The sequence below is a fragment of the Eschrichtius robustus genome, chromosome 18 (assembly GCF_028021215.1).
Source record: "Eschrichtius robustus isolate mEscRob2 chromosome 18, mEscRob2.pri, whole genome shotgun sequence".
Taxonomy (NCBI): domain Eukaryota; kingdom Metazoa; phylum Chordata; class Mammalia; order Artiodactyla; family Eschrichtiidae; genus Eschrichtius; species Eschrichtius robustus.
Genome location: NC_090841.1, coordinates 67,658,729 through 67,674,712, shown reverse-complemented (window position 1 = coordinate 67,674,712; position 15,984 = coordinate 67,658,729). Strand labels below are relative to the sequence as shown.

Genomic DNA, 15,984 nt, shown 5'->3' with positions numbered 1-15,984 from the left:
AAATCAATATGCAAAGATAACTAGAAAACGCCCATTTTGCCAGAATCTCTGTGATCTAATAATGGTAGGCTACCAGAACTCTCGCCTTACATACTGCACAGATTCTAAACTACCAAATCATCAAAATTTACCTTGCATCCCACATCATAACCTGTTTCTTATCACCTCTGCTCTTTATCCTGTGATCAGTTATACATGTTTATACTCATCTTTGATACTGTTTTTCCTCTACTGACTTTGGCTTCCTTTCTCGGGAAGAGAAACTTATACTCTGTCCTTGATGCATTTCCTTCTGGCCATTCCAGATGAAAAACCCCACAAACTCAGACCAGCTGCTTAAGTTACTAACTCACCCCAAGCCTTTTAGGACCAGCATTCCAGCTAGTTTTATCCTAGCCCTACAAACAGGAGAAAAACATATTATTTCTGCTGGGAGACTGGGGATGTCTTATCTTTGAGGAATTTTGATCATTGAAAAATTATTGTTTTCTTTTTCTTGAGCTGGTTTTTTTTCACTCTCTGTATTGGCTCTAATTTTACCTGTTGGTCCCTGGTATAGAGGAGGTCTGACTCTTTCACCAAAGCTACCAAATCTTTGAGGGTGATAATCATGCCTTACCTGAAGCAAGCGTTCTACAGCCTAACCTTACCTAGGTGCTTCAGTTGTTTTTTTAGTAACAGTTTTATCTGCTCACCTTCCATCTCTCAAAATTACACAAAAGGACAGGAGAAAGGGAGGAGAAAAGATAAGCAAGATAAAGGTTCAGCCCATAAACTCCAGTAGCCCACTAATAGGAATTCCAGGAAGGAAGAACAGAACATGGAGGAAGGAAAGTATCCCACAGATAGAGAAATATAAACAAACACGTTCATGTCAAGGGGTCCACAAATGAGTGAAAAATGGCCCACACAAGATCCTAAAAACTACCAAGGAGAAAAGGCAGGTCACTGCAATAGAATGACACTAACACTAGCATCAGATGTTTCATTTTCAAGGCAACAAAGATTTCAGTGTTTTGAGGAAAATTACTTTGAATCTAGGGTTCTTCAGGCAAATATTCTCTGAAGGGTGAAGATTTAGAAAAATTATCTTTCACACCCCTTCTTGAAGGTGTTTGCCAGCACAATGAAGATGAAGAAAAAGAAAGAGGAAAATAGGTGTTTTAAGAAATGGTGAAATCAATGTAAAAACCAGTGCAAAGAAAGCTTGAAAGAGGCAGTTAATTGTTAAGCCCCAAGAAAAATGTCTTCAAGAAGACAGGAATTCCAGACAGTTAAGTAACAAGAATAATAAACTGGAAAATATTAGGTATATGGTAAAGAAGAAGTATATCTCACCACAAGAAAAAATAAATACAATAAAATTCCAAGAAAAATACACTTCTGTATTGGTGAAATGTGAGAAAACAGAATCCATGTGAACCAGGAGTCTCCTAGGAGGGCAGGGTGGTCGCATCCTCATAACTGTGTGGAGGAAATGTAATTGTAGCAGCCTTTCAGCTCTTCAGTGCGGTGTATTTACAGTGTCACAATAAGCACTTTTTACTGATTTTCAAGTTGCAGAATAAACATAGCATAGTGCAAAAGATACAGTTATGTTTACCAAGCTAAATGTAAATATTATCCATACTTACAATGCTAAAGTAAAGTTTTAGCTAATGTAAGTTGGGAGGCAGAGGGAAAAGGTAGAGATATTAGTATCCTTATAACAGGCCATGCAAGAGAAACTTGAATTTGTTGGAATAAAAAAATACAGATTTAAGCATTATTTAAAGTTACAAAAATACTCAGTAGAAGAACTAATGATAAAGATAGTATTACCAAAACCTCCAGACAGAGGGGAAGGGAAGGGTGATATAAGTAAGCTGCTCATCTTTTGTTACAAAGAATGAATAATGCCTAAACTCCATGAATCAGATACACAGTAGATAACATCCACAGTTGACAATTCAGTAAATACAAGTATAAGCACATTATTTAGCAGTATATGGAGGTAGCCACCAAAAACAAGAGGCTGAACTGATAGTTGAAATCAGATTGTGTCTATAATATACTGAGATCTTTCTTGGCTTCATTTACTACAACTATCTTAGATTTACAAGGGTCACCTTGTCCATATATTTCTAACCATGCAGCATAATATTTAAATCTACAAAATTCTAAAGTTTTTCTTTACCATGCTATCTAGGTACAAAAAAAGCCAGACAGAATTCAGGAAGATATCCTTTCTGATAAAGATGAAAAAAAAGGAGTGTGGGATTCCATTAAAAGGTGATTACTAATGAATATTTTAACTATAGACCCATCAGGAGTCTAGTTTGTGGAAGCCCGGCAGATGGTAAACATTTAAGTCAAGCACAGATCTTCTCTAGAAAGGATAAGACAAATACATAAATGTTACTGATGTAAGACAGGAAACTGGAGCTATAAGACAACTGAACATAAAGGGCTGTTCAAACCAGGGGAGAGAAAGTCTATACCCAGTTAGGAGGAACCTCAGAAAAGACTCGGGAGGAGTGTGTGGCTGAGATATGTTCTAAAGGATGGACAGGAGACAGAGTGAAGGTACCTGGTTACGTGAAGTCGAAACGATTGGGTACGTTTCTCAAGGAACAGGAAGGAGCCCAGGTTAGCTGGGATATTGAATATAAGGGGGAATCTTTAAGTTAGGTTGGGACCTATATTCGTTAATCAAAAAAGGAATATTTTGGCTCACATATCTAAAGAGTCCAGGAGTGGAACTGCCTTTGGGCATTCGGGTGATGTAGTCCAGAAACTCTTTCTCCAACGCCTAGTTCTATTATCTGTGCTTCCTTCATTTTCAGACAAACTTTTACAAGAAAGAGCTTGCCATCTATCTCCCATGGGAAGAGATTGCCTCTTTCCAGATAGTTTACCAGCACAAGTTCCAAGTCTGACTCATTGGCCCAGCTGTTGCCTTGTATACCAGACTGAACTGATCCCTGTGACTTACTGACTAAGCTTGGGTCGTGTGACTACCTCTAGAGCCAGCAAGAAGGCCCATCCTGCCTAAACCTCGTAGCATGAAATTAGAGGAGGAGTAGCTACTCACCCACCCACCTGCCCACAATACCAAGTTATTGTGACTAGAAGCGTAAAGGGCGTTAGGTGGGCAAACACAGAAGTGGGCTGCTGTAGATCCACATTGTAGACAACTCTGAAAGTCCATTTTAGAGATTTGAATTTAATTTGAATTATGATAGAGAACTATTGATCATTTTTATCAAAGATAAGAAATGGAAACTTCAGGCCAAATAGCTTCAACAACCTAAGCAGATTTTGTTATACTAATCAGAAGCACTCCCGTCATTTTGGATTTTGCCCAGTTTAGGCCTCTTTTTCTATAGTTGACTCCTTGTTTGATAGGAAGAATCGTGTTACTGTCCCAGTATGTGCATTGAACTGGTTACTGATCAAGAAAGGCTCGAACTCACTACTTTGAGATGACTTCAGGGTAGGTTTGTTTGACAGGGGATAATGCAACAGAATCTGGGCATTTTAAAGAGTATCTGTTCATGAGCTTCCATTAAAACCAGAAGGTAGAGACAAGGAGGAGTAAAGGTAACTGTTAAACTATGGCTTAGCCACTTATTACACAGAGAGGGCACCAAAACAAAATGCTGCTTTGTTAGAAAGAGAGAAGGTAAGTTTGGGGGACGGTAACTCCTCCAGATACATAAGTGTATGTTACAGTGTTTTCACTTTTTTATCTTAGTTTTAATCCTAACTTCAAGTGATTTTTTTTTTTCCTCCCTGAATCAACTGTGTATTTTTCTTATTTGGGGGATTACAATGAGAAAACATTTCAAGAATACATCTGCCATAACAATTCTTATTTGGCAAAATATAGTCCATGTCAATTGTGAATTGTTTAGTTTTCTAAAATCAATCATTTTAAATATCTGTGCGTATAGAAATGAGATTTCTAATTAAATAAAAATTTTAAATAGGAAAAAGAAGAAACGATACATTATGAATACCCCAGATAAGATTCAGTCGCTCTTGTATATGAGGTGGGGCATATCAAAGGCTGGTCTGGGTCCAGAAAGTGGTGACAGTGACAGCTGGGCCCAGATGAAGCTGCGGCGATGTAAACCACATCGTGAATGGACGTGGCTCCCCAGTGCTGCCTTATCCCTCCTGGGGACACGCCCAAGGCACAGAGGTCCCCGCAGCCTGTGGGGAGGCTATCCCTGGCCAGAGGAGCTCTAAGCTGCGGGCGCCTCTTACAGCATCTTATCCTGGGAAGCCACGTCCACAGCACTCAGGGGCCTCCCCTGTTAGCACAGACGGAAGTTCTGGTGTGCCACTGTTAACTCTTGCACGTTCTGTTTCTTCCCTCACGATTGGCCTTCCTGAAGCCTCAGTATGTTGCATATAGCCATGGCATGCCACAGTTCATTCTCTGCTCTTAAAACAACTTTTGTAACTCACAAAGATTCAAAGGTATTATCTCATTAACCTAGAGAAAATATAATTGCATTCTATGTTGTCCAATTTTAAAAAGTCATAAAACTTCAAGATATATTGTCACATGTTTAAATAATTCATAATTTTTAGGATAAGTACTTGTTTACAATGTAATAACCATTCATTTTGAAAAGCCTTCCTATTTTTATTTCTTATCAAATTTAATATTTTATTTAGGTATGTAGAGTTTGCAGATGTGTATTAAGAAAATGACAGTCACTTCTTTTTCATTCAAAGTTTCGCAAGGAGGCTGCATAAAAAAGAAGACAATGAGGAAACAGACGTTCTAAACATTTTTTCAGTTGCTTCTGGCCATTTATATGAACGCTTTTTAAGGTAGGTATATTTTTTTATTTAATGTTTTGAAAAGTAATACATTTACATGGTCCAAAAAGAATTTTTAAAGTTTAAAAAAATAAAAGAGGGCTTCCCTGGTGGCGCAGTGGTTGAGAATCTGCCTGCCAATGCAGGGGACACGGGTTCGAGCCCTGGTCTGGGAAGATCCCACATGCCGCGGAGCAACTGGGCCCTTGAGCCACAATTACTGAGCCTGCACGTCTGGAGCCTGTGCTCTGCAACAAGAGAGGCCGCGATAATGAGAGGCCCACGCACCGCGATGAAGAGTGGCCCCCACTTGCCACAAATAGAGAAAGCCCTTGCACAGAAACGAAGACCCAACACAGCCATAAATAAAAATAAAATAAATTTAAAAAAATTAAAAGAAGCCTCTATTACCTTAAATAAAAAGACCACTGGTAATTTCATGGCCGTAAAAAAAAAATAAAAAATAAAAAAATAAATTACAGTGGAAAAAAAAATCTCCCACCTCTGTTTCCTTGATACCCAGTTCCCTTTCCCACAGGAAACCAATGTTATTATTTTCATAGCCCACCAAATATATGTATAGACAAGCCCAAATATGTATTTTTTCTTTTTTTAACTCCCTTTTACCCAAATAGTAACAAAGTACATAGTGCTTTTGCACCTTGCTTTTTTTTTTTGTTTTACCTAAAATTATGAGGGAAGTATATTTTCTAAATACAGTGAAATTCCATGTGTTTGATCTGAAATATTGTTATTCTTTAAGGTTAGAAAATGGACATATTTTGTAGTAAGATGTGTGAGGAAAAAAAAGAATATATAGTAAATTTTCCTTTCCTGGTGAAGAAATACCATGTTTTATAAAAAGGGGGAGGAGTCTGAGAGGAGGAAAGCAATATTTATAACTACAAAGGGCTATTTTTTAACTGCTTATATAGAAGGATCACAGAGAACGCCTCGAAAATGTTTGAATATGTGTTGATATTTTAAGATGTACTTTAGATACATCTGTATTTTCTCCAATCAGAGGTCTAGGATAGCAAAACAAATGGCCTGTCCAGTGACTTTATCAAAATAGACATGTTGTTCAGCCCTTCAAGGTTTACACACCTGCTATTAATGACACAGTAACAGAGCCAAGATTAGACGCTAGTTTAACTAAACAAAAGACTGTTTCAGACTAGCTTCTTTCTCTTGTCAGCTGGAACAAACAGAAAGCAATCAATTTAGTCTATACCAGGTATATATATATATATACACACATACTTATGTGTATACAATATATGTGTATATATACATATATCATATTCTTATATGTTACATACTTGCTGAGCAGCCATAATATTTGAAGATACGTCACTATTTCTCCATAATTCATAGTGAAAACTACCAATTAATATCTTTAAATATTTAAAAGCCTTAAGAGAAGTAGGATGAACCCCTATTAATGTTAATTTATTGAGTTTATTGTTGTTTTATGCAGAATTATGATGCTTTCTGTTTTACGGAACACCAAAACACCAGTGAAGTTCTGGTTTCTTAAAAATTATCTCTCACCAACATTTAAAGTAAGTACATTAATTTTTTTACTAGAGTAGTTAATATTTCAGAAGTAAATTCTTTATATCACTGTAAGTTCACATAACATTTCTCTTTTCAGAATGAGTCTTTTGAAATGTATATTTACTCAAATTACTATATGTAATCAATTTAAAACCTTGGTATTTGGTATTTTTTAATCTAGCTTAAGAAAAATTCTATGCAGCTTTTATTTAAAGAAGTGATTAAAAACACAGCAGGAGATGGTTTATGTTTAAGTAAACTCAAAATCAGGATTAGCGGGTTTTCATAACAATAAGTAAAAGTTGGCAATGAAAAATATGTACAGATTGGTAATTAAAAGAATTAGATTCTGTCATATTTTGACAAAGAAAGGCAGGAACAGTAGAAAATATGAAAACTGTACCACAGAAAATAGTCTGATAGTACCAAGAAGAGTCGGGCTCTGGTGTCACATGTGGTGCATCGGTTGGTGTGGTCATGTGGGCACTATAGGTAGTGTCTCCAGCATTTTCTATTTAGAAGTTTTTCGGCGGCCAACATCTGTTACCCTTTACTCAACCCTACACTCTTGCCACAGAGTGTACCCCGTTTCTTCCTATTAATCAGATTCCAGGCAAGTTAGGGTCTCATTCAACAGCAGTTCAGAGAAGTTCTCTTTCTAGACCAAAACCAGTTGTCAAAGCAGAAATAAAAACAGGCAACCATGCTTTTATTCCTTGGTGTTGCCAGGCACATTGCTAAGTACTTTACCTACATTCTTCATAAAGTTGCTCTTCATAAAGTCCTATTCCCAGAAAACCACGACTCAGAAGTTATGTAACTGGCCTGCACAGTTGGGCGGTATCCAGGACCACTCTTAAGTTCAGAAACCCACTAGAAGGACACACAGAACTCAAAAAAGCAATTATACTCACAATTACAGTTGATTACAGCAAAAGGATACAGATTAAAATCAGCAAAGCAAAGAGATGCATAGGGCAGAATCCAGGGGACACCAGACCGAGCTTCCAGTTGTCCTTTCCCAGTGGAGTCATGTGGACAGAGCTTATACCTCCCAACAAAACTGTGACGGTACACATGGAGTGTTGCCAATTAGGGAAGCCCACTCAGACCTGCTGTCCAGAGTTTTTATCGGGAGTTGGGTACATAGACCCACCTGACGGCCACCATGACTGACCTTAGCATCTAGCCCCTCCAGAGCTTGAGCTGATATCTTGTGGCCCAAGGTCTCCATCATAAATCACATTGTTAGCACAGACTATCTGGCGTGGCCCTAGGTCCCCAGGCAAATACAGACATTCTTATCAGGCAGGATATTCCAAGGTTAGCATTTACTTCCCAGGAGCCAAGGGCAAAGGGCCCAACCATTCTTTGAGCAAGACTTGTCCTTTATGGCACAGGCCCTAGATCAAATAGCTGATTAGTAGCTGAGATTTGAGCCCAAGCATTCCGACCTCAAAGCCCAGGTGCTTAACCCTTACAACACAGCTCCTCTACCCTCCCCACCACCACCAGGGGGGCCGCCTCCTGTACTTACTTGTAAACTGAAAAAGAACCCATAAATAGAGACAAGAAGTCTTACTAGTTTGTTTCTAAACTTTTAACATGTGATGCAACACTGCATCGGGGGATTTAACTCTGCATATACTGAGATAATAAAATGTGAAGATTCTCTTAACAGGAAATTATGTCATTCCCTAGAAACACAGTGCTGTGTGCGGAAAAGAGCCTTGTTCTGCTGCATGGCCAAAAGTGACACCATATCTGAAATAATATTTTCCTTCTTTTTGTAATTTGTTCTTTTTGCTCGAAATTTTTACCTTTTATATTTTTTTCAGGGAAATATAACATATACAAACGGTAAATGTGCAACTTTGATGAATTTTTGCAAATTTAAAACGCCTGTGTAACCAGCAGCCAGATATGGAAACAGAAATTGCTAGTACCCTAGATCTTTTCCCTTCAATTTTAAAAGCATACCTCCTGTCTTCCTTCAGATCTTCGCTGAATTATACCTACTTTGGGAATAAGCCTTTCCTGACTACACTCTGTAAAATGACAGTCCCTTCTGATCTTTCATTTTATTTCCCTTCCCCTTTTATTTTTCTCCATAGCACTATCTTCTATAGATAACTTACTAATTTCATTTATTTTATCTAAAATGTAAGCCTCATGAGGGCCATGATTTGTGTCTGTTTTGTTTCATTACTGTATCCCTAGGGCCTAGGATAGTGCCTGGCACATAGTGCATGCTCAGTGAACATATTTTTAATACATATTTATTGAATAAAAAAAACTTTTTCTGATTTATCCTAGTTTGTTTTTTTAAGTTTGAAATGAAAGCAGTGACTCCCAGTAACTGTTCTAGCCATAATGTCAACATTTTGCAACTCACAGATAAAACCAACGCTTACAGTAAGGAACATAATTTAAAGCTACATCTTTCTTACAAGAGCAGGGAGAAAATTAAACTAAGCATATAACCAGCAACTAGCTACAAGTGAGAATTGAGGAGATGAATGCAAATTCTACATTTGCTAACCCGTCTTTACTCACTCCTTTACCATCATCCCTCTCAATATTTGGGCTCTTGACCCAAACTTAGCTAACAGTGTACATATTTAACTAACTGCTCTGTTTTAAACAGAATAAGATACTCTAAGCCTATAAGACACTGAATCAAATATCAAATATTCATGCCACAATAACTACCTTGTATTTTTAATCCTTGAATTAAATAGTCATAAATCTCAAACATGAAACTCATATAGAGAATATAATTTATCAATTTACTACTCATTTTGTGTTTTTTGTACACCCTTTTCATCTTCCTCTCTCTCTGACCAGCCAGCATGTTGACATGTGCATAAAGTGTTTGATGCACAGGTGTTCCACGATCCAGAGGCTTTCCTTTCTATCATCAAGTTTTCTCAGGTCAAACATTAGTAGTAAAAGTAGAGGAACAATTATCTTACTTAATAAGCCTGCTAGTGTACCTATTTTTAATGCCTTTAAACTACAGAGTTTGATGTATACTTACATCTTTGTTTGTCAGCATTGTCATATTTCTGATTAACAGGTGTAAGTTGTAGAAGTACTGTTTAGACATTTTACCGATTCAGTTGTAACAACTTGTAAACTCTAACTTTTAAAATGTTAATTTTTTCTCCAAAACAAAAACTGCTTTCTGTTCCTTGAACATAGTCTTTGATTTGTGTGTGTGTTTTAGGAGGTGATCCCTCACATGGCTGAGGAGTATGGATTCCAGTATGAACTAGTCCAGTATAGGTGGCCCCGGTGGCTTCACCAACAGACAGAAAAACAAAGGATTATTTGGGGTTATAAGATTCTTTTCCTTGATGTCCTTTTTCCTCTTGCAGTGGACAAAATCATTTTTGTTGATGCTGACCAGGTAATAAGATTAACTATTGTTTTTAAGAGCACTTAAAACTTTTTTACACTTCTGAGTATAGGGATGCAATTTATGTTGCTGCTGCTTATTACTGTCTTTGTTGCCACGCTATGTAAACGTAAGACATAATTTTGACATATAAGCAAAGTATCTTTTTTTAAAAGTCAGCATTCCAGGGGAAAATCAAAGGTGTTGCCAGAAGTACCATTTATTCCTTAGGACGTGGCAGTTTTTTCCTCTGAAGTAGTAGTTTTTTGTTTTGGGGTTTTTTTTTTGGTAATTAAAAATAAAAGAAATACTTATATTAGTCATAATAAAAGCAGCTATATGAGTTCCTATGGATATGAACTGAAATTTGTTTAAAGTGAACTATTTCTTCTTGCTGGAAAAGTTAGCAATTACACACACTCTCCTCTCATTTTTCCACCTTCAGCCACATTCTTTGGCGATTAGCCAATAACCAAATCCCATCATTCTGCCACTTAAAGAAAAGAGTCCTAAATTTGGCCAAAAAAAATTATGGTCCTCAGCTTTCAAAATTTATATATCCAGAAGTTTTTATGACTTTTCCCCTTTTCTCCTTGCATGCCTTTGTAATCACTAATGGTAAAAAATATTTTTAAAATACACAGAACTTCTCTTAAAAATTTTAAAAAATACACAGAATTTCTAAGAACAATAATATGTAAATATAAATGTTACATAAATCAAATGCACAAGTTAGTATTGTTATTTAGGACCAAAAGTATATTTTCAAATCCTACTTTATAATTTACTTGTATTCTAAATTTATTATTTTTGTATTATTTTTCAAATTGATAAATATGAATCATTATAATTAAAAACTAAGAAAATAGGCAAAGGTGTAATGAAGTAAGCGTTTCCAAACATACTATCTAACATAAAATTTATTTCTCCTGTTTTCCCCCAATATATACAATAATATTTTTCCAGCAGGCTAGAGTCTATTAAAAAATGAAACATACTAACATTATGTCATTGAAGCCACTGAGAATAATTAAGAGATTTTTCTTTATGATTCAAACTAATATTTGCCAATATATAATAATGGGGATATATCATAAAAATCATTCTGAATTATTAATCTATACCTTGAGAAATTAAGAGCTATGTACTTGTGTATTTAATTCCTTACCAAAATATATTTTGTTCAAAATACCTTGATTACAAATCAAAACCACAGTGAGATATCACCTCACACCTGTCAGAATGGCCATCATCAAAAAGAACACAAATAACAAATGTTGACAGGGATGTGGAGGAAAGGGAGCCCTCCAACATTGTTGATGGGAGTGTAAATTGGTGCAGCCACTGTGGAAAACAGTAGGGAGGTTCCTCAAAAAACTAAAAACAGAACTAGCATATGACCCAGCAATTCCAGTCCTGGGTATATATCTGAAATAAACAAAAACACTAATTCAAAAAGATACATGCACCCCTGTGTTCATAGCAGCATTATTTACAGTTACCAAGATACGGAAGCAACCTAAGTGTCCATCCGCAGATGAATGGATAAAGAAGATGTGGGGTGTGTGTATATATATAATGGAATACTACTCAGCCTAAAAAATAAAAGAATAAAAAAAAAAAAGAATAAAATGTTGCCATTTGGAGCAACATGGATGGACTTGGAGGGCATTACGCTCAGTGAAATAAGTCAGACAGAGAAAGACAATTACTGTATAATATCACTTATATGTGGCATCTAAAAAATACAACAAACTAGTGAATAAAACAAAAAAGAGGCAGACTCATAGAGAACAAACTAGTGGTTACCACTGGGAAGATGGAAGGAGGGAAGGGCAATATAAGGGTAGGAGATTAAGAGGTACAAACTATGAGGTATAAAATAAGCTACAAGGATATACTGTACAACACGAGGAATATAGCCAATATCTTATAATAGCTATAAATGGAGTATATCCTTTAAAATTGTGAGTCACTATATTGTACATCTGTAACATATACTACAGGTGTATATACTACAGGTGTATATCAGGTATTAAAATTAAATACTTTAATTTAAAAAAGAATATTAAAAAATACCTTGATTAAAAGTGATGTAACAAGCTGTTCTTATTAATGAGTAAGGCCACTGTCATACAGACTAGGTATGTAAATTTTAGGTTTCTTTTAATCTGTAAGGGCAAAAGGAAAAAATAGAGATTTGGTAAACTTGTGCTACATGACAGAACTGTGGGGAAAACTCAGTTCTCTATCTTTTACAACAAGGTGATGATGATTTGAGATTCATATTAAAGGGGCTTCTGTTATTTTATAGTCTTCATCAGAGAAACTATTCTAATTATTTAGATTGTCAGACATGACCTAAAAGAACTTCGAGATTTTGATCTGGATGGAGCTCCTTATGGGTATACTCCCTTCTGTGATAGCCGCACGGAAATGGATGGATATCGTTTCTGGAAAACGGGATACTGGGCATCACATCTTTTAAGAAGGAAATACCATATCAGGTAAGAAAAGTCATACTCTTACCTTTGAGTGAATAAATAACTTGTTGAATGACAATACTCAGTTTTCTTGGAAAATATACAATAATGGCAACCCATTATATAGTGCTTATTACATGCCAGTCGCTCTTACAAGACTTTACATATATTAACTCATAAAATCTCTATGACAGCCTTTTGAGATATTGCTATCATCTCTATTTTATAGATGTGGAAACCGAGGCATACAGCATTTGTGTACCTTGCCCAGGCTTACGCTGCTTGTACATAGCTGAGCCCGGAGTTAAACCCAAGTGATATGGCTCAGCTGTATGTTCCTAACTACAATAGAAGACTTAAGCTTGGCTTGTCGCATAACAAAATGAAGATTGTCTTCAGAGCTGTTACTGTTTTGTAGGCCCATGAGTTTCAGGAGATCTTGGAAAAACTTAAGGTGACCTTAAGAGGATGTGGATCCTAACAGCATCATATCAAACTTCAAACCCCTTGGAAACAGTATAGACATCGGAGCAAATTATGAAAGGATTCATTATTATTAGACCCAGGGATATCTAAAGTTAATACCAACACTGTAGACAATCACTGGAGGAAAGTAAATATATGTAAACAACGTAGGCTCTCAAGGAGTCTTCATTTCTTGCAGTGCCTTATACGTGGTGGATCTCAAGAAGTTCAGGAGAATCGCAGCAGGTGACAGGCTCCGGGGCCAGTACCAAACTCTCAGTCAAGATCCAAACAGTCTTTCAAACCTAGATCAGGTAAGTAAAACATTCATGGAATAATTTTCAATACATAGACATAGACTGTTCTATCTCCCAGCTTATAGACGTCAAAATCTTGTATTTTTAGCCTCTTTCTTCCCTTTGTACAATTTTGCATTAGCTATCTTGACTTACATATTTTTTCACTTCAAGCCTAACATTTTCAGAATAGCATTTGATCTTCACTTTTCCATGCTTAAACCACTTCTTTCGACTATGTGCCCTATCTCACTTTGTTACCCTAAATTTTTCTTACTTGCTTCCATCATCATTTAAACATGTCTGTCTCCCTCCCTCCCTCCCTTTCTCCCATTTCTCTTTCTCTCTGATCTTTAAGATAAACTCCCTTCATCCTGTGCCCTCCCTGACTACTGCCTTACGTTTTGTTTTTCCTCACAAATACTTTTTTTTCTCAAATCCCATTATTTCCTCATTATTGTATCCTGCTAATTTCCTCATTTTAACAATTTAAACAGAAGAAAAAGACCCTGTAGCCCATAATTCCCACTATTCCCTCTTTCCAGTGACTAAAGAATATAGGTTCTGAACTTCCCTGGTGGCACAGTGGTTAAGAATCCGCCTGCCAATGCAGGAGACACAGGTTCGGATCCCTGGTCCAGGAAGATCCCACATGCCACGGAGCAACTAAGCCCGTGCGCCACAACTACTGAGCCTGTGCTCTAGAGCCCGCGAGCCACAACTAGTGAAGCCTGCGTGCATAGAGCCCGTGCTCCGCGACAAGAGAAGCCACTGCAATGAGAAGCCCGTGCACCACAAAGAAGAGTAGCCCCCGCTCTGCAACTAGAGAAAGCCTGCACGCAGCAACGAAGACCCAACGCAGCCAAAAATAAATAAGTAAATTAAGAATATAGGTTCTTACTGGAACCTTACATGTTTGTTAATTCAGCGAGTATCTGTTGAATACTTACTATGTGTCAGATACTCTCCTAAGCCCTGGGACGTTAGAAAACAAAACAGAGATCCTTAGCTCATGGTGCTTTCATTCTAGTGGGAAAATAACTAAATAAATCAGTGAACAATATTTAAAGGTAATAAGTGCTTTAGAGAAAAAATAAAACACGAAAACATGGTAGAGTTCAGAATGGTGAATAGGGGTTAGTTTGCTGTTGTAAACTGAGTGACCATATATCTATGCGAAGGTGACGTTCAGATGGCGGCTTAAGAGCTGACCATGCAGATATCTGTGAGAATTCCAAGCAGAAAGAATATCGAATGCAAAGGTCCCAAGGTGGGAGTGGGCCTTACATGTTTGAGGAATAGTACAGAGGGGAAAAATAGTCTGGCATAGGGAAGAGAGGTAACAGAGGGTCTAGATAATGTAGAAAGTTGAGGCTGTTTGTTTAAAAATCAAGCAAATGGAATATTATAGGTCAAAATACTAATGATTGATTCAAGAGCACACTGATGAAGGACTGATTTAAAAAAATCATTCTTGGAAGTTGAGAGAACTCCAAATATGTATGTGTGCAAATGCAAGGTAGCGTCTTTGCAATATTGCCAATTAGTAAAAAACAGACATAGAGTCCTCAGTAAATCCCAGTAACATTCCAGATTTAGATTATGAATATCACATTTTTATAATTCTTAGTCATTTCCCCAATGGATAATTCATAAGGAACCCTACTGGTTATCTGCCTGCGGGTAACTAAGGAAAGGACTCATTTTTCAAGCGGACCAGCAGAGACACCTGAGGGACTCTCCCAGCACTGCGTCACCACGTGTGGGGGATGGTGGTCCTTCTTTGGACGCACTTGGCTATCATTCCCGCCAGTCCGCTGAACACGTCTCACTAAAGTCAAAGCAATGTCTTCTTATCCAGTGAACACTTCTTGTTTCTTCTTATTTGCCTTTTTTGTGATGTGGGTGCTTTAAACCTCTCCTTTCTTGAAACTCCCTTGGCTTTCATAATAGCAAATCTTCCTGGTTCTTCTCTGATGTCCGTGACTTTCGCAGCACAGTTTATTTGAGAACTGCGCTTTTTCTACCTCTTATTTAAATGTTGCTATCCTCCAAGTTTCTGCCCATGGCCCACTTCTCATTCTGTACCCACTCTATTGGCTTCTCACATATACTGGCTTTAATTTCCAGCTTTTTTTCTACCAAGAATTCCCAAATCTTTACCTCGCCCTTCTCTCTCCTCTGAATGCCTAACTCATATGTTAAATCTGCTGAAACAGACACAGTAATGCCCAGAACTTTTCTCAAATTAAAAGTCAAAAACCCGAGCTGTATTCCTCCTCCACTGTTCTTTACATCGGCAGCTACTGCTCAGCTCCCTATCACAGGTTGGGTTATCCAGGAACGAAACTGACTCTAAAGTGGAAATTATCCTGCAGGAAGCTTATTAGGAAGTGCTCTCAGGACTAACAGCTGTTGGAGAAGGAAAGGAAGCAGAATTAGGCGAATTCTACAAATTCAGCAAAGGCCTCAGACAACCCCCACAGGGAGTTCTGAAGCTGAGATGGCCTTTCCTGGTTGTCACAGTTTGTCGAGGGGCCCAGGTCTTTATTCCTTCACCAAGATTCCCCTAACCTAGTGATACGACCCAGAACCTCCCAGAGTTATGGGGATAATGAGCACAAGTTCCCCAAGAAGGTCACTGGGAGGGATAAGCAGGGTCACTTCTACTTTGCCCCCTTGGACCCATGCCCTTGTCCTTAATCTTCTTCCTGGGCCCCTGACCCATCAACCAAGCCATTCACCATTTCATATGAATTTATATATATTTTAGCCTTAGGCTGCTTCTCTTCTATATACAAAGTGAATGATAAGGTACATCATCTGAAGCAGTTAAAATGGTTCTTAGAAAATTCATAGCACTGAGTACATATTAGAAAAGAAAAAGGGTCTCAACCTCAGCTTCTACCTAGAAACTAGAAAAAAAGAGCAAATTTGAAACCAAAGTAAGTAGAAAAGAGAATAA

General features: G+C 37.4%; 1 protein-coding gene across 2 annotated transcripts in view; it reads left to right on the top strand.

The window, feature by feature from the left end:
• The window catches only part of UGGT2 (UDP-glucose glycoprotein glucosyltransferase 2), a 169,068-nt gene that overhangs the window by 134,445 nt on the left and 18,639 nt on the right, over positions 1-15,984 (top strand). For both annotated transcript variants that reach the window (XM_068526718.1, XM_068526719.1), the window contains exons 31-36: positions 2,189-2,271; positions 4,729-4,827; positions 6,296-6,380; positions 9,605-9,787; positions 12,122-12,282; positions 12,923-13,037. In XM_068526718.1, the coding sequence (XP_068382819.1) occupies positions 2,189-2,271; positions 4,729-4,827; positions 6,296-6,380; positions 9,605-9,787; positions 12,122-12,282; positions 12,923-13,037 (726 nt within the window). The remainder of the gene's footprint in view (positions 1-2,188; positions 2,272-4,728; positions 4,828-6,295; positions 6,381-9,604; positions 9,788-12,121; positions 12,283-12,922; positions 13,038-15,984) is intronic.